General features: G+C 41.7%; 1 protein-coding gene and 1 non-coding gene across 2 annotated transcripts in view; both read left to right on the top strand.

The window, feature by feature from the left end:
- Positions 1-24,114, top strand: part of PARD3 (par-3 family cell polarity regulator) — a 524,039-nt gene extending 499,925 nt beyond the window's left edge. The window contains exons 23-25 of the mRNA XM_029955571.1: positions 2,988-3,108; positions 15,479-15,606; positions 22,101-24,114. Of these exons, the coding sequence (XP_029811431.1) occupies positions 2,988-3,108; positions 15,479-15,606; positions 22,101-22,494 (643 nt within the window). The 3' untranslated portion in view covers positions 22,495-24,114. The remainder of the gene's footprint in view (positions 1-2,987; positions 3,109-15,478; positions 15,607-22,100) is intronic.
- Positions 8,417-8,523, top strand: LOC115305796. Its single transcript, XR_003914994.1, has one exon. It is a non-coding gene; the product is annotated as a U6 spliceosomal RNA (small nuclear RNA).
- Positions 24,115-25,787: the final 1,673 nt, after the last annotated feature.

Genomic DNA, 25,787 nt, shown 5'->3' with positions numbered 1-25,787 from the left:
AGAGCTAACCAAGAACTTAAGAAGTCCAAACGTGAATTATTGGCCCGCTGTAGACTGGCCTGAGAAACAGAATGAGCAGTTGCAATGGTTTCATTCTTGAAGCCAGGATTTCACCTTCAGACTGCCAACTGTTGTCCCCCAAGGATGCTTGATGGTCTCCCAGTCTTTGGAAGTCATCATCAATCATGAAAACCATTGCAGCCTGTTTTTCAATTTTAGCCCTTAGAGTGGCTTTGCTAGTCTTCGGCGAGTTGGTTGCCATTCTCTGGAGCAGAAGAAGAAAGGAAGCAAAGGAAAAGAGAGTGAAGCAGTGTCTGACCACACCAGCTGCTGAGATTTGAAATAAGGGCAGAAGTGACTTCCAGAACTTGGCTTATACTGTGTAAAACATTGAGGTCGCCAGAATTTAAAATTAAGGACACTGGGTCAACTTCTCTTGTTGGGAGATTTGCACTTTCAATTAACGACAAATAGTAGGACTTCAGTTTTCATCGATGGCTTGGCCTTCATGAACTTTAATAATTATTAAAATTCACAAGGGTACATGAAAATAACAGGGAAATATTTCTAGTTAGACCTACAAAATACTTTGTCAGTCCAGGCTCCTGTAATCCTCCTATTAGAAGCTATGAAAAAGTATTCCAGGAACAAAAATGGCACAGTTGGAGAAATGGTAATGGGATTAATGATTGCTCACTTTCGTGTCTTATGAACTGTCTTCATGCCTACACCACCACAGTTTAACATGGAGAGCAAGGAACTCCAGAGATTGGGTGTTACATTGGGAAGCCTTTTTTGAACATTTTTGTGTTCAAAAATATAAGATGCCGTATATGTTTTTTAAAAGCCAGTAACAACCTTGGGGCTCCTGGGTGGCTCGGTTGATTAAGCATCTGACTTCAGCTGAGGTCATGATCTCACAGTTCATGGTTCAAGCCCCCGTGTTGGGCTCTGTGCTGACAGCTCAGAGCCTGGAGCCTGCTTCAGATTCTGTGTCTCCCTCTCTCTCGGTCTCTCCCCACGCATGCTCTGTTCTCTGTCTCAAAAATAAATAAACATAAAAAAATTTTAATTAAAAAAAATAAAACCCAATAACAACCTGCTCAAGGGTATGGAGGGGCAGTTTTAAGCTGTATCCAAATGTAGACTGAAGCATCATGCCAAACAGCACATTTTATAGACCCATTAACCTTTAATGTTCTCAGGGCAATCAGTTCAAAATATTTGTCGGAAGAACAAAGGGAAGGAAAGCTTTTATTGACTGGAAAAATAATCAAATTGAAAGTATTGACAGGATGTTCTAGAAGCTCTAATGAAATTAATAGAAACATAAGGGTGATAGGGATCTACCCCGTAGTTTAAATGATGGAAGGCATTAATACTGTGATTCTGTATGCAAATATTTTCAGTTTTAGATTTTTAAGTCTTTGGAATTCTTCAAACCAAATAGAATTATACCAACACATACATTAACTTGGGAATTTTATATACTCTGAGAGGCTTTCTCTTTCCAAGCTGCCTCTCACAAATTACATTACCCAGGAGGCTGGGCCACCAGAAAAATTCGGATTCACACCAAGTACCCAGGGCAATATGTTTTCAATGACGAGACTCGTTCTTCTAATAGCTTACAGCTCCCCGTTCTGCTAGCAGTTTGGAGGGTAGATATGATAAATATAAGGCTTGATTCTTGTCCTCAAAGAGTCTGATGTTTTGTTGGGGAGACAGCACGTGCCTTATGCGCTTGAGTAGATCCCCTGATAGGATGCATCTTAGTCTTCAGGGAATGACATAGACCAAAAGTGCCATGAGATTTAAGATTGATTTTGGCTATCTCTACAACTCTTACAGAATACTGTTTTTTAAATCTGTCTGATTGTATAAAGCAGGGGCTTTGGAGTCTGATACATGTTTTACTAAGTGATACAATATGGCATAGTGAAATGAGGGCTGGACTGGACACCAGAATACTCTGGATTCCAGCCTCACCTTCCCATTGGCCAGCTGGGAGACTTCAAACAAGTCACTTATCTTCTTCGGATGTCAGTGTCTGCAAATGTGTGTGCTTGTGCGTGTGTGTGGAAGAGAGAAATACTACCATTGGTATTTATCTCATAAGCTTTTGGTGAAGATAAAACAAAATTTCACAGTATAAAAAGAGAAGGGAAGCATGGGCACCTGGGTGGCTCAGTTGTTTAAGCATCTGACTCTTGATTTCAGCTCAGTTCTTGATCTCGGGGTCATGAGTTCAAGCCCTGTATTGGGCTCCGTGCTGGGGGCCAGGCCTACTTTAAAAAAAAAAAAAAAAAAAAGGCAACTTTATTATTAACTAACTGATGAAATTCCAACTACCATCAAAAGTTATTTTTAAAATGCTTTTCATTTATGCTGTTAGAACTGCATTTTGTGTACAGACCTTTGATAACTCCTAAATAGGAACTTCATATCATGGCATTATGAAAATAATACTGTGCATTTGTGCACATGCTACAGTGTTTGGTATTACCTTATTTGATTGTTGCAAGAATGATATTCAGAGCAAAAGTGATTCATATGTCCGCTTCATATATACAAAAAAATATACCCCACAACTCAGAGGTATTAAGTGCCTTCGACTGAAAAGGTGGAGGAGCTGGGACAGGATCCTGGTATTTGTGATTTTTAATGCAATGTCCTTTCCAAAAAATATTGGCTGCCAACACCTTGTCAGATTACAGAAAGGAAATGAGGCTTTTAAAATACCACATAAAAAAGGAATGTCTAAAAATACAGCTTGCCCTCTTGATTATCTGCCTGAAATAACTTCAATAGATCTTAATCATAAGAACAAAATGAAAACTTCTTTTAAATACCCAGATATTGTTTTGTAAATTCACTTCCTCTTAAACAGTGTCCTCTCACAGCAAGCTGCCATTTTTTCTCTAGCAACTTCTATTCACAGATTGTATTTATGAAGGGTGTTCATTCTTGCCCCTTCTCTCTTTTAGCAACAGATCAACTCCTAGCAACCATGATCGGATACAGCGTCTACGGCAAGAATTTCAGCAAGCAAAGCAGGATGAGGATGTAGAAGATCGGCGACGTACCTACAGCTTTGAGCAGCCCTGGGTGAGTGTTTGGTTCTTCAGCGCTGCGAATAGTCTGACAAGTTCCGTGCAGCAAGAACCCCCAAGCTGGGACCTTAGCCCTTTATGAAATAAGACAAGATGGAGCCAAATCCCTTTGACCTTTAACATATTGACCTTTCCCTCATTTCCATCTGGGTTGTATCATTGCTAATTTCATTTTATATCTTGTTGCACCATCTGTCCATTGCATCATCGGTTTCATGTGCCTTGTGACAAGACATAGCAAAAGGATTCTTGCTCTCAAGTATGCACTTTTCTTTTTAAGTTTAGTAAATATTTTTCTATATACATTTTGCTCAGAATTGGAGCCAGAATAAATTAATTCAGCACAAGTCTATTGTGTGTCTGTTCTACACACAGTACAGTATTTAGCAATTCTGTTTTTTATTCTCCCTCATTTCCTTTGTATATTTGTTGAATCCCTCTTGTTTATCTGCCCATATCCCTGGTCTAGTTTATCCTCTTCATAGCCATCAGATTTTTTTTTTGAGGTTCATTCAGTTTTGAGAGAGAGAGTGAACAGGGGAGGGGCAGAGAGAGGGAGATACAGCATCCAAAGCAGGCTCCAGGCTCTGAGCTGTAAGCACAGAGCCTGATGTGGGGTTCGAACTCACAAAATGTATGATTGTGACCTCAGCCAAGTCAGATGCTTAACCAGCTGAGCCACCCAGGTGCCCCACAGTAATTTTTCTAAAACAAAACTTTGAATTTTTCTCAATTCCCACGAGAAAGAGTCCAAATTCCACAGTGTACCGTGCTAATCCTCCCCAGTCCAGCCCCAGACTTCTGCTTTCTCTGTTCTGGTGTTTTGTCTTGGAGATGATAACAGTGCTGGGAATGAGAGGCATTGAGGTAGATTTGGGGGTGTTCTAGATGGTGGGAATTTGTAAAATTTTGTTCTAATGTTTATTTACTTTTGAGAGATAGAGACAGAGAGAAAGAGTGCAAACAGGGGAGGAGCAGAGAGAGAGGGAGATGCAGAATCTCTAGACTCTGAGCTGTCAGCCCAGAGCCCGACATGGGGCTCAAATCCACAAACCACCTGATCAGGACCTGAGCCAAAGTCAGACACAACTGACTGAGCCACCCACGTACCCCAAGATGATGAGAATTTTGAAGAATCTCTTTGGAAACTTGAGAGAGAATCAATTAGATATGAACATACAGGCTACTTGAAACAGGAAATTCTAGCTGAGAGGTATTAGTGATCAATATGGTAATGTGACCATAGCCAACAATGCTTAGAGGACTGGGAATAGAAAAATAATTTTTTAATTAATTCTACAATAGGGGTTAGCAAGCCAGACATGGCAGAAAGTCAAGGAAAGCACTCTGGAGGCCTGGGGAAGAGGCAGGTAGAGCATCACCCAGTCTGTGTAGGATGGTGAGTACCGCTCAGGGATGTATCACCCCAATTTCCTGGGAGGATGCAAGAAAGGTCAGCAGGCTAGGGGTTCGGAAGCCTAGGGGGCTGTGGTCAAGACAGTATATTTGTTGAAGTCCTGGATCTTGGAGATGGGATAGTTCTTGATGATTTGAGGTCAAAGTTATGCCATCCATGTGAGTTCCTGAAGCAGAAGAGAGATTAGCATCTGTAAAGTTAATGAGTTCAGTTCAAAGTGTTGGAATTATAATCACATTCAGTATATGGGAAGGTAGAGCTAGAAGGAAGAGTAATGTTAGAAAAGGCTTAATGTTAAAAAAAAAAAATCCTGATTTATTTTGGAAAGGGTATGGACCCTACTGCCACAGAACTTAGAGGTCAGTTATATTGTAGGGAAGGAGAGAGGAAGGTAGAAATGTGGTCGGAGGCTTCAACGCTAGATTGGAAGTTTGAAGAAAGATGGTATGAGGACAGAAAACTGGCCCGCTGGCCAGGAGACCTAGCCTTCAGGCCTGTTTTCTTATGTGTAAATCAAAAGACTCAGAGTAGATGGTTGAGTGTCAGTTATAAAAAAAAAAAAACAAAAAACCTTTGTTATAAAGAAAATTTAAGAGGCAGCTGGATGTGTCAGGTAAAGCAATACAAGTAGAACCTCTCCGAGTGTGGTCCATGGACCAGGACCATCAGCGTCACCTCCAGGATCTAAACCTCGCTGGGGGAGGCTCAGAAACCTGGATTTTACCAGAGAGGGTCATTCTGAAGCATGTTACGTTCAGAAGCACTGATCTAGGGTTAAATCCTCTCTGAGGTCCATTTTACTCTTAAAATCCAACACCCTCAATATACTCTATACAAGGCCAGAAACCTATAAATGTTTTGATCAAGGGGCTTAGTGATCAAATTGGGGTCTGTGGAAGATAATTTTGCGAAAGGAGAAGAAGGAAAAATGGGAAAAGCAGTCCTAGTTGGAAGGACTTTGCTTCCATTCAGATTAGGAAGGAGAAGCCTAGAGCAGGCTATTGGCAATTTGAGACCACGATCCAAGAGTAAAAACTCCTCATGAAGCCGATCCTTTCCGGGGTTGTATAACAACTTCCGCAGATATAATACCTAAGAAAATCTCTGTTTTCTTTGTTTATCTCTCTCTTTTATCCTCCTTGGCTCATTGTTTTGTTCCTTAAATTCCACATATGAGTGAAATCATATGGCACTTGTGTTTCTCTGACTGACTTATTTTGCTTAGCATTGTATTCTCTAGCTCCATCCATGCTGTTGCAAATGACAAGATTTCATTCCTTTTTATGGCTGAGTAATATTCCATTGTTTGTATACCACATCTTCTTCATTCATCAATTGATAGACACTTGGGCTGCTTCCATAATATCACTATTATAAATAATGCTGCAATAAACATCGGAGTGCATGTATCTCTTTGAATTAGTGTTTTTGTATTTTTGGGTAAATACCCGTAACATGATTACTGGATCATAAGGTAGTTCTATTTTTAACTTTTTGAGGAATCTCCATATTATTTTCCACAGTGGATGCACCAGTTTGCATTCCCAACAACAGTAATGAGGGTTTCCCTTTTCTCCACATCCTTGCCAGCACTTGTTTCTTATGTTGATGATTTTAGCCATTCTGACAGGTATGAGTTTTGATTTGCATTTTCCTGATGATAAGTGATGTGAAGCATCTTTTCACGTGTCTGTTGGCCATCTGGATGTCTTCTTTGGCCAAATGTCTGTTCATGTCTTCTGCCCATTTTTTAAATTGATTATTTGGTTTTTGGGTGTTGAATTACATCAATTCTTTTTTATATTTTGGGTCCTAACCCTTTATAAGATACATCATTTGCAAATATCTTCTTCCATTCTGTAGGTTGCCTTTTAGTTCTGTTGATTACTTTGCTGTGCAGAAATTTTTTTATAGTCCCAATAGTTTATTTTTGCTTTTATTTCCTGTGCCTCAGGACATATCTAGAAAAATGTTGCTATGACTAATGTTAGAGAAATTACTGCATGTGCTCTCTTCTTAGGATCTTTATGGTTTCAGATTTCATATATAGGTCTTTAATCCCTTTTGAGATATTTTTGTGTAGGGTGAAAGAAAATGGTCCAGTTTCATTCTTTTGCATATTGCTATCCAGTTTACCCAAGACCATTTGTTGAGGAGACTGTCTTTTTCCCACTGGATATTCTTTCCTGCTTTGTTAAAGATTAATTGACCACATAATTGTGGGTTTGTGTCCAGGTTTTCTATTCTGTTACATTTTCTGTGTGTCTGTTTTTGTGCCAATACCATACTGCTTTGATTACTACAGTTTTATAATATAAGTTGATATCTGGAATTGTGATGCCTCCAGTTTTGCTTTTCTTTTTCAAGGTTGTTTTGGCTATTTGAGATCTTTTGTGGTTCCATACAAATTTAAGGATTCTTTGTTCTAGTTCTATGAAAAATGCTATTGGTATTTTGATAGGGTTTGCATTAAATATGTAGATTGCTTTGGGTGGTGTAGATATTTTAACAATATCTGTTCTTCCAATCCATGGGATGTCTTTCTATTTCTTTGTATTATCTTCCATTTCTTGCATCAATGTTTTATAGTTTTGAATTACAGGTCTTTTACCTCTTCGGTTAATTAATTTTATTCCTACGTATTTTATTGGTTTTGGCTCAATTGTAAATGGGATTGTCTTCTTAATTTCTCTTTATGAGGGTTCATTGTTAGTGTATAGAAATGCAGCATATTTCTTTTGTATCCTGTGATTTTACTGAATTCACTTATCAATTCTCATAGCTTTTGGGGAGGAGTCTTTTGGGTTTTCTTTTTTCTTCTTCTTCTTTTTTCTTTATCTTGAGAGAGTGCACATGAGAGCATGAGTGGGAGGGACAGAGGAAGAAATTTTTAAGCAGGATCCACACCCAGTGTGGAGCCGGACATGGAGCTTGATCCCACGACCATGAGATCATGACCTGAGTCTGATGCTTAAATGACTGAGCCACCTAGGTGCCCCTTTTGGGTTTTCTATATATAGTATCATGTCATCTGAAAATAGTGAATGTTGTATTTCTAACTTACCAATTGGGATGCTTTTGTTTTTTGTTGTCTGATTGTTGTAGCTAGGACTTCCAGTACTACGCTGAATAAAAATGATGAGAGTGGCCATCCTTGTCATGTTCCTGACCTTAGGGTGAAAGGTCTCAGTTTCCCCACACTGAACATGATGTTTGCTGTGGGTTTTTCATAGAATGCCTTTATTATATTAGGGTAAGTTCCCTCTAAAACTTGGGTTTTTATCATGAATGGATGTTGTACTTCATCAGATGCCTTTTCTGCATCTACTGAAATGATTGTATGTTTTTTTATCCTTTCTCTTATTGATATATCATTTGATTAACTTGAAGCAGGATTCCTTTTTGATGTGTGGTAAACATCCCTAGCTATGTATTCTTTCACAGAAAGTCTGAAAAGAGGGAAGAGTACAGTGGCCACCAGAAGAAGAAAAGCAACTATATATGAAAATGATTCTCAAACACAGAGTTCTAACCTGCAAGGCCCCTCAAGGGTTTCTTGGTCTCCATACCATACCATGAAGAGCAGTGGAATGCCACCTGACTTTACCTGGGAATGTGGATTTCAAACCAGCATATTTGCAACATTCCTGTTAACTAATTATTTAATTGATCAGATGTATTGGATGCTTACTATGATCAGTCAGGTGTCTGGTGCTGGAGAAAAAATATAGGGAAGAAAAAATACCCTTAGAGCCCTACAATCAAAGCTGATACAACAGAACAGAATATTTTGTACATATGATACAGGTATGCATGGCATATTAAACAGAGGAACCATGCCCAAATCAGTTGCGGGTGGTTGGGGAAGACTTGAAAAAAGGCCTCAGTGCTTGCTTCGGCAGCACATATCCTAAATTTGGAGAGATACAGAGAAGATTAGCATAGCGCCTGCACAAGGATGGCACGTAAATTCATGAAGTGTTCCATATTAAAAAAAAAAAAAAAGAACACCTCATTGAAGTCGGAATATATTTTAAATATATAACTTTGCGAAACAGAGAAACATGTACTTGGGAACTAAGGCTGATCAGATTTTTTCTTGTTGGTGACATTGTATCTACATACAAAATGTCCAAATTTGAGGCTAAATGAACATTTCCTACTTCTTAGCTGTAGATGTTGTTCATTGGGAGATGTAGAAATGATTTGAAATCCATTTTGACCCCTTTATAGGATTCTTTTTTTCCTAATGGGGGTGGTGAATATGTTGGCATACATTCCCATGCTACCCACTTAATATGAATAATCATATTAGGAAAAATGTTTGAGAAAATCCTGTACATCCAGAAACGCACCTACTGAAGGTCATACACCAAATTATTGTATATCAAAATGCCATAGCAATTTTAGACGGAGCACTTGGCTTGTATTATCATTTCCTGTAATGAGTGAACAGGGAATTATTTGGATGACAGGTTGATTACTTTAGGAATGGAATAATTTCCTAAATTGTGGGTCAGAAGTTGACCTTTTCTTTTTTTTTCATTCTTTTTTTTTTAATTTTCAAACAATTGGGATCTTGCTGTTTTTTCTTCTTTCTCCTGATCATATAAATGAGTTTGAAGTGATTGTAATTCTACTTAGTGTGTTAATTTTCATACCAATTCTCCTTGTTGCCTTAATAGGGTTTTGTCTGCCTTAAAAAGACCCTCCAAATATAACTGGGTCTCTGGTTTTTATTATCTGTTTTACAAAATGATCTTTGAGTGTCTTGGATTTTTTTCTCTCTTTTTCTGTGTGTATTCTGACCTTAAAAGGTCACAATGTGTTTGGAAAGGATGAGTCTGTGATCTCACCCATTGGAATGGTTTGTAATCATTTTAGTTTTAAGAAACCAGAAATCCATCTTCAAGCTGTGTGTCCATCTTAATCCATATTAGGTGAAATTGTTATGCTTCTTGGAAATGCCACACACAAAGCTCAATCAGATGTATCACACAGAAGATACGAGCCAATCACTTTACATACAGAAGGGTGCTGCAAAAAATTCATCCAAGTAGCCCTTTTCAATTCATCCATTTTCAAAATGTTCTCTGTAAATACTAGCAGTGTGGAATGCACCTGTTCCTGGGCTTTCGTTCAAAATAATGTTTGGGCCTGAGGGAGCTGATTTGTGGCACAAAGTATCTTTAGGTGAGCAGAAGTCCAGGAAATTTCCTTAGCTCCACAATTGAAGGGCATTCTCCCCCACGTTCGTTAAGAGAAGGAGGAGGAGGAGAAGGAAGAGGAGAAGAGGAGAAAAAGCAACTTCTTCACCATGTAGTGCCAGGCACAGCATAAATAAAGCAGCAAGTTGCTTTAAATCTTTCTTAAGATAATGGAACAATAGCTGAGGTTAGGGTTATTATCAGAGAGCTCAGATATGGACAGAACTTAGTGTTGCTTTTAAAAGAATTAAATTGCACACTGCAGACGTAAGTACAGTGCGCTGTTAAAACTTTGCAGATACCTGAGTGTTGCCCACAAGGAGACTTGCTGGCTGAGGCGGTTGATAGATGGGATAATGGAGCCTTTAATAGCTATATTGCTAAATCCTTTCCATCCCAGGCTGGTAGAGACTCAAAGTAGTTTAGTCCTTCAGATGGAAAATTGATCCTCTGTGATGTGAGTACCCTCTTCTCCCTCAAGCCTCCTTCCTAACTGTCTGTCTTTAAACAACAAAGAAGACCTTTCCTTTTTTCCATTTTTCTGTCTGGGACTTTCAATGGCTCCTCTTCCCTTTTTAGGGTTTTGTCTGTTTAATTAGAGAGCCAGTCTACAGTACACAGCCACCCTGCGCCCCTAGATTGCCTTCCCTGTGCATAGGGAGCTTGAGAAAATGGTGCTTATCTTTTTGTTTTTCGTCTTCCCTTTTCTTCTGTCATTTCCTTAGAGTAGGGCTCAGTGCCTTGACTCGAAAAATACCTTCTCAGTTGATAGCTCTGCAGTTCAGATTGGGTGGAAATCACCTCCCTTGGAAATCAACCTGGAGAAAGCCATGCCTGCAAGCAAACTGGGACCCTTCACTCATGGCAAAAGTGTCTGCGCTGCAGCAAAGCAGACCCCTTCTAGCTCCAATGACCCATCCCCCAGCCGAAAGCTCCATGACCTGTGGGCTCCGCTCCTGGCAGAGGCCTCAGGTAGAAGAAGTGAATGACGCTGCCTTTGGTCATCATTAGCACAGGACACTAGAGGGCTGGCTTGTCTTTAGAGCTACAGTTTTCAGTGTACCTGCTGTTTAAGGAGGGGGAAAAATAGATGCAGACCCTGGTTGCAAAAGATGAGAGAAAGACAGACGGTGTGTAAAAATCAAACATGTATTTATGAAAACTTTATGAGGGAAACTGGTTTGCTCTGCACATTTTTCAAGCATGACTCACATCATTAGTAGCAATTAGGCTTTTCAACATTCGGAGCCCACAAGAGTTCGATCAATAGTTGTGAAAGTATCTTGTACGAGGGGGTAGACGTGGAGGGCTGTAAAGGCAAAGTCTATAGACAAAAGTTAGCTTTTGATTGAAAGCTGTAAATGAGTCTACTGTAGAAAATAATTACCAAGATTAGCAATTGCCACTTTTTTTTTAAGTTTATTTATTTATTTTGAGAGAATGAGAAAGAGAATCCCAAGCAGGCTCCGTGCTGTTAGTGCAGAGCCCAACTCAGGGCTTGATCCACCCACTGTGAGATCATAACCTGGGCCAAAGCCGAGTCAGACGCTTAACTGACTGAGCCACCCAAGCGCCCCGGAAGCTGCCACTTTTAAACAGAGTGAATAGTTTACACTGTTTACGTGATTCAATGGCATAAAAGTCCTCCTACCCTCTACCAAATCTTTAAATTACCATTTTACCAGAATGTGGAATTTATGTTAGGATTACAGCAAGTTTGAATTGCTAACAGGAATTGGGAATCTCAGGTGGATGTGTATCCTTTTAGTTACTGCCACGATCATGATCTTTATCATCACGTTTCCTCTGATGCAGCTGAATTTCTTGTACCTTATTTTTGTTTTTCATACGTGCCCTTGAATATATGTGAAAATTTGAAATTTTTATTTTTTATTTTTGAGTAGAACACTCCCTAAAAAGTATCATTGGTAAGAATAGTATATAAATGTATGTATATGTGAAGACATACAGGTGCACACACGTATGCTTACACACTGCTTCATGTGAAGAAAAATTAAGAGGATTTAAAAATTATTTTCAATAAATGCTAATAAAACAGTAACAAATTTTATTTCATAAGTGACACATGCACTCATATATTAAGTTCTAAAAGTCTTACAATATTGTTAACTCTAATTGGTACTGAAACTTCGTATGCTACATATTTATTTTTGTTCTTTCTTTAGTCTATTAACAGTTTGGGCTTTATATTTTCTGGAAAAATTAGAATGATTTTAACTGAGAAAAATGCTTAGTTAATGAAACGTAGTGAAAACACTATGTAGAAGGTATCTTTAATATTTTCTTTTAGTAAGTGATAGCAAAATTGTGTAGCTTTCCCAAACTTTATATATTTTTTGTATTGTATAAATACTGTTTCTATAATCTAAATACTGTCTCTAAAATCTCTATAATCATGATAAAGACCAATACTTTGCAGCTCACTTACAAAAGCCGCATGCATAGTTTTCACTTGTGGTTTTAAACATAAGCCATGAAGAAATTTACATATCATGGCCGTCCAGTGTACTGTGTAATCGATAACCATGTATTTATTTCTATTTACAACCCCTACATTATTATGGCCCTGGCAGCCTTGGCTATTTCTTTACATAAAAGGTCATCCTTGTCGCAGATATCCAGAGTTAATTTTTTTTAATTTTGTTAATGTTTATTTTTGAGAGAGAGAGATAGAGAGAGATAGAGCGTGAGTGGGGGAGGGGCAGAGAGAGAGAGGGAGACACAGAATCCAAAGCAACCTCCAGGCTCTGAGCTGTCAGCACAGAGCCCAGTGAGGGCTGGAACTCATGAACTGTGAGATCATGGTCTGAGCTGAAGTCAGATGCTTACAGGACTAAGCCACCCAGGCACCCCTTGATCGCCAGAACTATTACAATTATAATTTACCTGTGTGTTTCCCTGTATACACGTTACTTTGTTGTTGTAGCTGTCAATACTGTTTTTTGAAAACATGCACTTCTCTCTGGGGTTACAAATTAACTTTCTTCATTTCTTTATTTTTATTATATTGAACTCCAGATACATTGTTCTGTTTCTGCCATAGAAGTGGAAACCACTGTATTTAAAAGTCAGGATTGTCCATTATAATACTGCTGCTGCAATTAACATTTTTATGAGATCATCATTGAAATCATGAATCAAGTTATTTTTGATTCAGGCCAAGTGTAAAACTTGCCAGGATAAACTTACGTTGTTGCTCTGAGCTGGTCATGTATACAATCTTCCTTGAAATCTGTGGCTCAGTAACATTTCGTCTTAACGATAAGGGTGATGCTTCTTAAGAACCTATCCTTCTGCGTGCTTTGAAAAGAGAAATGGAATAAAATTCATCGTTGTGGGCAGACTAGTATGAAATGTGTCAGTTTGCTGATACTAAACTCATTCGCTCATGTTAAGTTTTCAGATCGCGTGTGATGATAATTTTATTACTGGAGTTCATCAAGATCCAGCTGGGTCCTTGCCATGGATAAGGTTTGAGGCACACGGTGTCAGAAAACGCACAGTTGAGGAAACAAAAGCCTTTCAACTTTCTTTTTTCTTTTTTTCTGTCAGAATCAAATTTTCAGGCCTCTGGGAGAAACAACTTAAAAATACACCTGAAATTTCTACAAGACCTTGCATTTTCTTTTCACATCTCCACAAGCTGTGTGTCATCGAACAGCATGAGCTTAAGAAGCCCGTTACTAAATCCTGCTGCAGAATGCCAGAAATTTCAAGACTGCTTGACACATGTATACAGCTTTTACTGAGTGAAAAGGAAAGGGAAATGTGGTTGTTTTTGAGGGTGGGAAGGCGATTGTGTAGTATTTTCTTGCTCTGCTTTCCCTCTGTCCAGTGGCTTGTCTCAAGCTTCCCAAGCCTCACCATGAACAATACAACCGCTCAGTTTTCTTTTTGTCAGCCTCATCAAGTGTAATGGAAGAAAATGTCTGTCTTCTTTAATGTAGTTGATGAACAATTGGTTGATACTTTGTTTACATAAGCAGAACTCACTCAGCAAAGTGTTTCCTCGCTCAAGGCACCACTGATGTGTTATTTGAACGGTGTTGCGGAGCGGGTCTCAGAACACACATTTGTTCCAGTGAGTGTGGTTATAAACATCCACTAGTAGAGACTGGGGCATTGTAAAGCCTAATCTCTGTGCACATTATTTTTGTATCGGGATATTTTTAATATGCTCACTGACTATGCCCGTATGCTTTGAAATTTTTGTCCCGTATATTGCCTTATTATTGCTTACCAACAAATAAGATAATGCTAGCCGGGCAGAAGGAGAACAATGGACGATGCTTCCTTTCTGTTCACACAAAAGCCAACCACAGGAGCCACTCCGTAAGGAACACGCCCACCTGCTATCTTACAACTCTCCAAATGAATGCAAAGACTGTTATTTTAGGAGATTATTATGGAGTCAAAGTCTGCCATTGGTCTCTAAGAGAAAATCGATAGCTTGTTTTTAAGACGCATTCTTCACTCAGAATATGTCTATTGCACAATGTTGCGTAACACAGAGGGGAGCAGAGGGGAGCAAGTGCCAAAAAGGATTACTTAGCGAATGTCACTGATGCTACAGTAAACCATTGTTGGATGTTTTGTAAAGTTTGAGGCGTCGTTGTCTATTTTGAGCAGACCAACTTTCATTTTAAAAGGGCAGATCTAGAAAGTAAGCTAAAAACTGTCCGTGAGAAGCTGAAGCATCCTCAGAGGTTTGATCTGCACGGCACAGTATACACAGCTAATATCTGATTTTGCTGAGAGGCAGCAATCAGTAGATGACCTGCTGACCAAAGTATTTAGCCAGAAGGAGTAGAAGGTTCTCTATAGGATATAATTAACCGAGGTAAAAATGCCATTTCCTAATAAGTAAGGGAAAATGTATTCTCTGGTAACCAATTCAAGTAGCTGTTAGCTTTCGGGTTTATTCTTTTGAGGAGTGTTTCCATTTCCGTTTGGCTGCCATCCGTGGGTTCACCTGCACATGGTGAACGGTGCCTAGTTTCAACTAATCTTCATTCAGAATTTAACCGTCACTCTTCGGGAAAGGGAAATGAACTCCATTGTAGCCCAACTGCTACCCTAAAATATGTAACTGCTGAGAAAATTCACCAGCACAGCCAAGTTTCAAGTGTGCACCCATGGACCTTCCCACTTTTTCGAATTATTTATTTACTTATTTATTTTTGGCATTGGCCTCTTCTGGTCTCCTGTGGAGCTTTGCTCCCCTGAGCTTGCTGGATATACAGGGGATGCAAACTGGTACCTAATGTTTGTATTTACCAAACGTCAGGAAGACTGGAAAAGTTGACCTCTCAGAGTACCTGGGTAGCTCAGTATGTCAGCATCTCCCAGGGAGTTTGAGCCCCAACATCCGGCTCTCTGCTCTCGGCACTGAGCCTGCCTCTGATCCTCTGTCCCCCCTCTCTCTGCCCCTCCCCTGCTCGCTCGAGCTCTCGTGCTCTCTCTCTCTCTCTCTTAAAAAAGAAAGAAAGAAAAGTTAACCTCTCAATTTCAGGCTATCCTAAAACCATAATCAAAACTTAAGATGCTTGAGTTATTTGGAGGTGTAAGAGTCTCTTTTCTCACACTTGAGATGCCTTTTTAAAAACTCACCGCATGTGTAACCTGTTTCTAGGTCAATGCTTACGAATCGGAACGAGGCCCACCGGCCGCGCTAGCCAGAAGGCGCCTGTCGCTAACCGTGTCGCCTTTTCGCCCTTCAGCCCAGCGCGAGAGCGGCGGCGCAGAGCGGCAGGCACTCGGTGTCGGTGGAGGTGCAGATGCAGCGCCAGCGGCAGGAGGAGCGCGAGGGGTTCCAGCAGGCGCAGCGCCAGTACAGCTCCCTGCCCCGGTACGTCCGCCTCCGCGCGCGGCCTGCAGGGGGCGCTGCTCAGCCTGCGTGGCCCGCCGACGCCCCCCCCCCCCCAAAGTCTGGCGGGAGAGGCCGGCGTGGTCACGTGACCCCCAAGCTGCCTGACCCAGAGCGAGATGATCTCCCGTGGGAGCACCGGGCTCAGGGGTCACACCCGGTTTCTGGTACTGGTTCTGCCGCTTCCCAGGTGGCCGAGCACCGGACAGGTCCGTCATCTGAAAACGGGAGAGCTGTTATTGTGCCTAGCTGGGAGGGTGACTAGCGTGTCAGATGCTGTGAGAGGGTTGGTGGGGGGTGCCCCATGGTCTGTGCCCAGGTGGGATCTCTCTTGCTCTCTCACCATCCTTGCCCTTGTTCATTGCGGACCCTCAGAGTCCCAGGGATGCCCGCCTTGTGAGGTGACAAGCCGGGTGGGGGGTTCTCTGCCAAAGGCCTGGAGAGCGCTCAGGTGACCGAGCCCTAATACACTGAAATGGTAGCTACTGTCCTATCTGAGTATTTCCTCTGTGAACAGTAAAGAATAAAAGTACCTCCTTAAAAATACGCCTCTTCCCAGACTTCCTACACTTCACTCCTATAATCACAATTCTTATAGGTATTTTTGTTCTATCCCCAAACCAGGTGACAAAAATATTTTGGTGGAAGAAATCCACTTACTATGTTTGTATCAAAGTAGATTGCTTTAAATTTGAGCACCGCAGTGTGGAGGCGGGAAATGCTTCTCTGCTTAACTTGACTGACCTATACAAAAGTGGTCTTGATTTGCTTCTAATTTTTCATAAGGATGAGTCACTCTAAATGTTAAATAATCATAATAACCATGAGGGACTTGGCTACATTGACGTAGATCAGACAAGGGAATGAGAATGTGAATGAAAATCTACCACGATAAGTACCATCATTCTCCTAGTTGTAGTTTACTAGTATTGTAATATTGTTCATTCAGTTTTTTTTATCTATAAAGCTGTATCTCCTTCAAAAACTAATTTTTTTTTCTTTTAAATAGGAAAATTGCTTTTTTCTTTTACATAGGAGAATATCTATTTATCCCACTCTGAGTAAGAGTCACTGAAATTTGGGGCGCCTGAGTGGCTCAGTCGGTTAAGCATCCAGCTTTGGCTCAGGTCATGATCTCAGGGTCTGTCAGTTCGAGCTCCACATGGGGCACTGTGCTTACAGCTCAGGGCCTGGAAACTGCTTCAGATTCTGTGTCTCCCTCTCTCTGCCCCTCCCCTAATTGCACTCTGTCTCTCTATCTCTCTCAAAAATAAATAAAGATTAAAAAATAAAAAATAAAAAATAAATGAATGAGTCACTGAAGTTTAGGTCTGGACAGGACCTTGGGCATCATGTTGTCTTACCAGGAAGGAGCTCAGAGAAATTAAGTAACTTCCCCCAAGGTCACACGGCTGGTACATAAGTCCGCCAGAATTCAGACCCAAACCTGCCTGTTCCCTAAACCCTAACTTCATAAGGTTCATTGTTACTGAGAACGTTGGTTCCCAAGTCTGAAATGCCAATGGGTGGAGGCGCGAAGTTCCTCTCTGTGTTCTACTTCCCTGTTTAGAAGAAGGCTGCTGTGTGAACCAGCCCAGTGCACCAAATACGAAACACTTCCAGGATTATACATAAAGGCTCTTCTGTATAGACTCCTCCACCCTGCCTGCTTGGCTTGCTTTCCATCAGAAGGATGATTGTGATCAGGTTGATGACTCGATGTACCTGATGGTCAGTAGCACATCATGGCCCGTGGGAATGGCATTGCCTGGGCAGGGGCTGTTATCTTATCTTTTTGGCAAATTGTTTGACTTCACAAATTTTAGTGTGTTTGAGGGTTTAAGAAGTAGAGGAGAAATATCAGAAAGCGTATGTAAGAGGCAGAGTGAGTCGGGAAATGCACAGGGCTGAGGACAGAAGTGGGAGAGGTGGTGGGTGTGGGGCCCAACAGCATGCACAGCCTGGTGGGAGAAGAGCCCCCGGGGCCCCAGTCCTGAGGAAGAAGGCAAAGAGGGATCCCTTGACTTTCTCCTGGTCGCATTCCCAGGTAGCCCCATATTCCAGACTGATGCTCCGCTGTCTTGTCCACCTCCTCCTCCAGGCTCCCTTGCTCCCCTCTCCCTTCGGAAGCACCGGCAGAAGGAGCTAATTCCTGGAGGAGAGGGCTGTTGCCGCCAGGACTGCTGCCATCCGTGGTGTTTCCCTAAATACTCAAAACTCCCTCTGGGCTCAGCATAGCCCCCTTATTACTACTAGGCATTTTATTCTGTGTTGACGAGAGAAAAGCAGAAACCCCACGATGAAGAAGTTGTAGTTTCAGGCGAGAAGGTGGGAGGCTCTACAGTCTGTTCTGTGCCTTTGGAGAGCAGCTCTTGATGGGACTATACACTTGTGGGAAGGTTTAGGGACGTGGAGCTGCACCCAGCTTGGGCACCCCTGACAAAGGCTGGGTGAGGAGGTCCAGAGGAAGGTAGCGGGACCAAAAGAGCTCAGAGGAAGACCGCAAGAACCTACATGGGCTTGAGTCGAAACCGGATTTCTGACACGTGATATTCTTCAAAGACGGTTGACCTCTGCTTTTCAGATGTTGACAGTTGGCGGAGTTTTGTCTAAACAAGGCGGTATGGCATTCGGGACCAAAAAGACTTTACACGCGGCAGCAGTTCTCTTGCAAAGTGGAGCGTAAAATAAAACAAATGGTCAAGACTTTGTGCCAGTAGCACTAGAGAGAGGGGTCTGAACTAGAGGGAGGCATGCCAGCAGGGGTGGTAAGTAAATTCTCGCTGTGAGTAACCAGTCTCTAGCCAGAATTCAAATTACGTTTTGAAATGTCGGTAAGGAATGCTGGTCAAGTTGAATCACTAGTTCGGGAGGAAAGGAGACCTGAGTGGACCCACGCATAATTCTGTCAGACTAGGGTTCCTTTTTTAGTTTTTTAAAATTCCTAAATGACTTATTCTTTTTTACTTTCTCACTTTCTTTTCTCTAATCTTTTTAAAATTTCTAGATGTCTGTTTTTGAATGCTAAATTGCTGGTTTTGATTTTATTTTATTATTTTTTTAATGGTTTATTGTCAAATTGGTTTCCATATAACACCCAGTGCTCTTCCCCACAAGTGCCTTCCTCCATGACCACCACTCCCTTCCTCCGCCCCCTCCCCCTTCAACCCTCAGTTTGTTTTAAAATAAATAAATAAAAGGCAATGTAGCTCTGGGCACTTGGCTGGGTCAGTCTGTGGAGTGTTGCCACTTGATCCCGTGGTTGTAAGTTCAAATCCCATGTTAGGTGTAGATATTTTTTTAAGAATGAAATCTCTTAAATAAATAGATTTTTTTAATTTAAATAAAAATAAATAAATAAAATTTCTAGATTTCTTGGTGTTTAAAAGGCAACTCTAGAACCGAGTAGAAGTATGTTCAGTTATAGTCACTCAGAGAAAGACTTACTTAAGATCCTCTATTAAATATCTGTAGTTTTTCTTTTCTGGCTGTCTCCCCATTTGCTCTTCAGCTTCCTTCTCCCATGGCTTCCTGTCTGTTGGTGGTGGACTTCTCCGCTCTGTACACCTCACTTGCCCTCTGTCTTCTGCACCCAGACATGGTCTCCCCCCTAGGCCCATTTATTATGTCTCTCAGCTGCTTGTCAACTTGCCAGACTTGGTCTTTATATCTTTCTTCATCCTTCTATGTCATCCTCACCTTAGTGACTAAATTGCTTTCCTGGAGCATTGGGTCTTTGGTGCCTGATGTTGGTCTTCAAGCCATATTGGAAACAGTTACAGTCATTAAATGATAATTCTTGCCAAACCAGGGCATTTGCCCTGAGTGGATTCAGAAAACTCTAGTGGACTCACTCTAGGACCAGACACAGCTGTGTGTTGGTTATAAAGAAATTCAGTGAACAGAGATTGATATTTTGTTCCTGCTATTGTTATTTGTGGCCTTCGACTAAGCAATCATGGGACGGTCAAAAGCTTCTTTCCGGTCTCTGGGAAAGCGGAGTTGCCGTCACTTAGAGAAGCTTCTTCAGTTTTTCTTTGGTGCCTCTCCCTGCTTCTTGATTTCTACCCAATACTCCTGACAAAAGATGGAGAGCTAATATTTTTGCTTATTGTTTTCCCTTGGTCACAAAGATGCCCCTTCAAAGCCCAGAGGCTAACCTGAGGACAGAGTGACTTCGCCTCAAACTACTCTTCCAATACCCATTAGTCAGTCATTTACCGTATGACACACTTTCCTAAGCATTTTACAGGTGTTATTTCATTTATTTCTCCCCATATCCTGTGAGGTTAGGTATCTTGTCTATTTCACACATGAGACAACTTGGGCCCAAACAGCATAATTCTGCTGGGGTCACACAGCCAGCAAGTGGCAGACAGGATTGGAATCCGTATCTACCTGATCCTGAGCATATGTAGAAAACTTTCACTGTCTGCAGTTTTCTCGAGTTTCTCTATGATCTGCTCATTTCTTGTTCTCTCCTTAATTGAGAGCTTATTGATACCCCACTTGCCAAGGAATCGTGTGTATCTATGTGTATGTGGGCCTGTATCTATGTGCATATTCTTTCCCTACATAGCTGCAAATCTCAGGGAGGTCTGCTTGCTTCCTTCTAGACAGCTTAATTTGAAGAAAATTTTAGTTACAAGAAATTCTTTCACATCATCATAATTTCTGTCCCTAAAAAACCATTAGTGACTTCTCAATGTATTTAAATAAAAAAGACTCTGTCTTCCTGAAATGATTCAAAACTCAGCTTATGGTACATGAGCGCCATAGAGTGAAGCCTCGGGCTTCGTAGAGTTGGGGGTTGGGGGACGGAGAGGGTTAGTGGATCTCAGTAGGCTAAGGATGAAATTTCTGTGGCCTACTTCTGGTTATCTTTAAACTGATAACTAACCCATGAAGGAATTCCACTTTTGTTGCTGGAACATCAGTAACAAGTTCGTTGTTTTAATTAAAGTTTCATGATTAATGTCAAATCCCTGGTTTCATGCTGGCACATTCCATCATTCATGTCCCTGGGCAGATTAATTTATGACTTTTTAAGCGAAGATAATCAGTGCTTTAGGCAAATAAACTATTCCATCAAATCTAAGGATTCTTGCCTGGGCTGATTGTACGAATGGTCTGATTCCCATTAAAAGAGAACCAGATAAAGATAACGGGGGACTGCCCAATTAATCACAGTCATACCCAGAGATGACGCTGGACATTAGTTCATTTTCCTTACTGAAAATACCCCAACTACGTTTTAGGCCATATGGAAAATGGGGAGAGTTTATCCCAAACCAGGCTGGTGGCACTTCTGAATGTTCAAAAATGCAAATGCTTCATTCTTCTGAGAGCCCCAGTGTCTGCATAGAGTGTATTTTCGCTTCACGGGAGTCTCTCTGAACATCTTGTCATGTTGTGTGTGTTGGTGTGAAAGGCTGAGCAATACATACTGTCGCCAAATGATTTTCTTATTGATAAATGGAGCAATATATTTTGTTTTATTACTCAATTCTCTCTCCCTCTCTTCCATTTTTAAGGCGAAAAATTAGGACATGTCTTCATTTCTGGCACAAAATTGTTTTACTTTATCATAACCAATCTTATTGTAAATTCATAAAAGCATCTAGAGACTTGATAGTAAATTAAAGATGTTTCAAAACAATAATGTTTCCTGAAAATGATGTGCAACTTTATTGCAGAAGTGATAAGACTTAGACATTTCTATATGGCTCTGATTTATTTCCCTATCCTGGGGTGACAGGGAGTTAAGTAGGTTACCCCAGCCTTCGGGGAGGGTACGGTGTGTAGGAACATAGTGCTTACTCTGTAGACTTTCCAGATTCTACAGTCTTGATGAGCATGGATGCTGAAGAGTGTCAGTTGCTGACATATATATCTCGAAAGCCGGGGCTTTAAGGGACTGCCTGTTGCATTTTTAATCATATAGGAGTCTAGACTTAAATCTTTCATAACTGAACTCATATTGTAATCCATTACATGTACTTCCTATTAGCTAGTGTCTCGGGCATTATGGTGGCAGCTGTGTAAAATATTTGTTTTGCTTGTTTAGGATTGAATTGTAACAGTCTACAACAAGCAATTCCTGCTGGGGTAGAAGCTGCCAGATCTCTAATACCCCCGTACAGCATCTTGCCAATGTGTCTAAATTGCAGGGGGTACTATTACCCTAAGCAGAATCAATAGTGCCTGCCCAGACGCAGAAGAAGGACCCTTGCTTTTGGATAGCCGCCGAAGCCCTCAGCACTGTGTCCTGTTTGGCCAGTGTTTGCCGAGGGTGGTCCTGTGTTAATGCTCCAGCCTACATCCCTGTGGCTGCACATGAGTGTGGCGCAGCACTGTTGACTGAGGGGTTCAAACGCACATTCCACTCCCCGCACCCCCAGCTCCTTTCGTCGTTTCCTTTCTCTCCCTCCCCTTCTCTCAACCCTCACACTAACCTTTCGGATTTGCTTTTCTAGGCAAAGCAGGAAAAATGCCAGCTCTGTGTCCCAGGATTCCTGGGAGCAGAACTACGCCCCTGGGGAAGGCTTCCAGAGTGCCAAGGAGAACCCCAGATACTCCAGCTACCAGGGCTCCAGGAACGGCTACCTGGGCGGGCACGGCTTCAACGCCAGGGTGATGCTGGAGACCCAGGAGCTCCTTCGCCAGGAACAGAGACGGAAAGAGCAGCAGATGAAGCAGCAGCCTCCTCCTGAGGGGCTCAACAACTATGACTCGTACAAGAAAGTCCGGGACCCCACGTACACCCCTCCCAAGGGGCCCTTCCGGCAGGACGTGCCCCCCTCCCCTTCTCAGGTCGCCAGGCTGAACAGACTCCAGACTCCCGAGAAAGGGAAACCCTTCTATTCCTGAACAGGAGAAGAGCGGAGGCTTCATGCAATAAAGGACATTTTCTTATGAAGACTTGTATTTTGGGAGTTTTTTTAAAACCCTCGATGGTACTATGGAATTTTTCTGTTTGTTGGTATCAGTGCCTTTAAGCAGTATGGGTGAAGAAATGGAAGGCCTTAATGTCTTTGCCACTGTCTCAAGTGTCTCTTTCATGGAGGGATTTCCCGCCATCTGACAATCATCTGTTCGAGGCATTCACACACTCTGCGTCTCTGGAGTACCAGGAATGTTGACCTCACCCATGAGATGTCCATGGCTTTGTGTTACAGCCCCTACAGCTTGTGACAGATTTCCTTGAAGTTGAGGGCGATATTGATTCCTCTTTCTCCCCTTTCGGTTTTCTTTGATGTGAGGCGACATCCCAATCTCTGGTGGATCAAAGTGGGGGACATACACCAGAAATTGGGGCTTTACAGCACTTCACAGCACAGTCATTTATAGTACTTTGTAATCAGCGTGGTTTTCCCTGTTTTCTCGCGGCCCCTTGCAACAGGAACGTTCCTTCATCCTAGTAAGGAAGCTAAGCCATATCCAACACTGTCCGGTTATCACGGGGGTCCTTTTGCAACTGCCTTATAACTCGACATTACCAATAAAGCGATCATTCTAGTCTGCGTTTATAAATACACTTGTTCGGTCATGTTCCTGACACGTGTGTTGAGTCAGCGCAGCTCTGTGGGGGGGACAAGGGACAGGGAGTGACTTCTGGCCGGGGAAGGATGGAGCCTGCCCACCGGTCCCGTGTGTATCATAACGTGGGAGGTGGGAGCTAAGGAAAGAATTCTCCCAGGATGAGCTTCTGGCCCACAACATCCCAGTAATTATTTTAATTAGTTTTCATTTGACAGGTTGGCAGGAGGGGCATAGAGTGGGATAAAGATAAATCAGATGGTCGTTTTGGGATTCTAAAAACTCATCTGCTCGCTACAGTTTTTAGAGTCAGTTGGAAATGACATTTGTCTAGTGTACCCAGATGCTGTATCTCTGCCTGGTGATGCCATCAATGCTACTAAATAATTCTGCCACAAAACGAAGACAGATCAGGGAAAACGTGTTCACAAAACAGTGGTACAAAAGATTGCTCTCAAGTCAATATCATAATGTATGTGTGGGTCGCGAGGATCTCAGTTGCTCCTGTGTTTTTCCGCTGTCAGTCTGGACATCATGTATTGTGAACCATGGCTGGGTTGCTAAAGTGCCTGCAAATCCCGATGTGAAGAAAGCTTGAGATGAAAGCTCAGCATACCATGTATTAACAAAAAAAGAAAAGAAAACAAGCAAAAAAAAAAAAAAAGACATGTACTGATACGCCTATTTTTTTTTTTACTGGCACATTGTATTTTTGTGTCCACGTGTTTTTAGAAAATATGTGAAGTGTCCACATGTACCTGTGTCTCTTTTGCATTTCTGTGTAACGGTTCTATGTGTTCATAGTGTGTGGCGATGTTTAAATGGTGTTACCAATGTCAGCACGGTGACCTTGGATGACGGCGGCTCTTTCTTACAGCCTTCCCTGAGCTGTGAGAAACAGCTTTCCCTGTATATATGAGACTCCTAATAAAAGGCATATTTCTTCCTGTTCTTTGTGGTGTCTCTAGTGCTCCTGTGGAAACTCCTAGCTGGGGTTTGGGTTATTTTTTTTTTCTTAAGTATATTAGCAGATGTGATTTTTTTTTTCTTATTTAGAAAAGTCAAAAGTTTCCTTATATCTGTGTGTGCAGATATGGAAGTGCATGATCGACTGCTTGCTTGAACACCTGAGGAGGGGACGGGAGGGAGAACAGGACCTTCTTAATGAGTTTACTGGAAGGCCCAGGCTGCCAAAAGACCCCTGGGGAATTCAGAATTGAAGGAGCCAATACCCTAGAGCTAAATAAAAGAAAAATTATACAGAAAGCTACCTAATATTCCTATTATTTTCCTTTGCTCCCTCTGGATCATTTCATCAAGTCAAACGTTTTGAGGGAGTCCTAGCTTTACCCACTGTAAGCCCAGAGAAAAGTCCGGATTCTTTTCCACTTTCAACACCAACTAGTTCTTATTTCCCAGATTACACAATAAGGCTTTGTTATTTCTTTTAGATTCATTAATATGCGTGTGGTGCTTTGAAGGCATAAGGAGCACTAGATCTATCCTAGGTGTGTCTTGTGCACAAACAGCCATGTGCCACCCTCCACCACCAAAGGGCAAGCTTTGCACAGACCTGTTGCAAATTCCCTCCGTGTGGAGTGCCTGCATCAGCTGGTTGTCATAGCAGCCTTCAGACTGTCACTAAATCCAATTCTGTCACCTCAGGATTAGTTACGAGAGGTGTGTAGCAAGCCAAGAAAATACCACGGCTTTGGTTCCTATATGCATGCAAGGTGTGAGGAAGTAGAAAAGAGAAGATGGACAGATTTGTTAATTTTCTCACTGACCAGGAGGCCCAATGCAAACGCCAAAACTCACAGGTTGTTTATCTCCACAGACAGTGAGAAGTGGAGCTGGAGAGCTAATATTGAATGTTGAGGGACCCCAATCATAAAGGGATTTGTAGATTAAAACTGACAATTTGAGCTACTCCAAGAGGAGAGGTAGGAATAGACACAAGTCAGCACAGAAGTGGAACATGCTCTACAAAACAATCTTGTCCAAATGGCTGACCTCTGGCTCCAGACCAGAACCAGGACTTCCCAAGGATGTGGCGGGATCATGGGAGAGTGTATCCGCAGCAAGAGCCAGACCAAGGGTGGTCAGCACAGGCAATGGGCTCTGTGGCCTTAGGCAGGGGGAGTCCCAAGTCACAAAAGGGCCACACTCAGATGAGGAAAGGAGTAGAGTGACTCCATTGTCCCTCAGAAAAGACGGTCCCATAGTTACATTATCTCCACTCAGTCCATTAAGACTATATAAAGTCATCAATATTTATATATAGATTATAAGATAATATTCTATAAAGCCTCTGTATCATATGTAAGTTAAACACCACCACTACCCATCTCTTCTCCCTGTGCCCTGTGGCTGGTTAGACCAAAGACAGTTCAGAAGTCCTGGGGCACCTGGGTGGCTCAGTCGGTTAACCATCTACTTTGGCTCAGGTCAGGATCTCATGGTTTGTAAGTTCAAGCTGCATGTCCAGCTCCATGCTGATAACTCAGAGCCTGGATCCCATTTCAGATTCTGTGCCTCCCTCTCTCTCTCTGCTCTTTCTCTGCCTGTGTTCTCTCTCTTTCTTTCTTTCTCTCAAAAATAAATAAACATTTAAAAAAGAAGAA

Source organism: Suricata suricatta, chromosome 10 (assembly GCF_006229205.1).
Source record: "Suricata suricatta isolate VVHF042 chromosome 10, meerkat_22Aug2017_6uvM2_HiC, whole genome shotgun sequence".
In the NCBI taxonomy this organism is placed as follows: domain Eukaryota; kingdom Metazoa; phylum Chordata; class Mammalia; order Carnivora; family Herpestidae; genus Suricata; species Suricata suricatta.
This window is presented reverse-complemented; position numbering and strand designations above follow the sequence as displayed.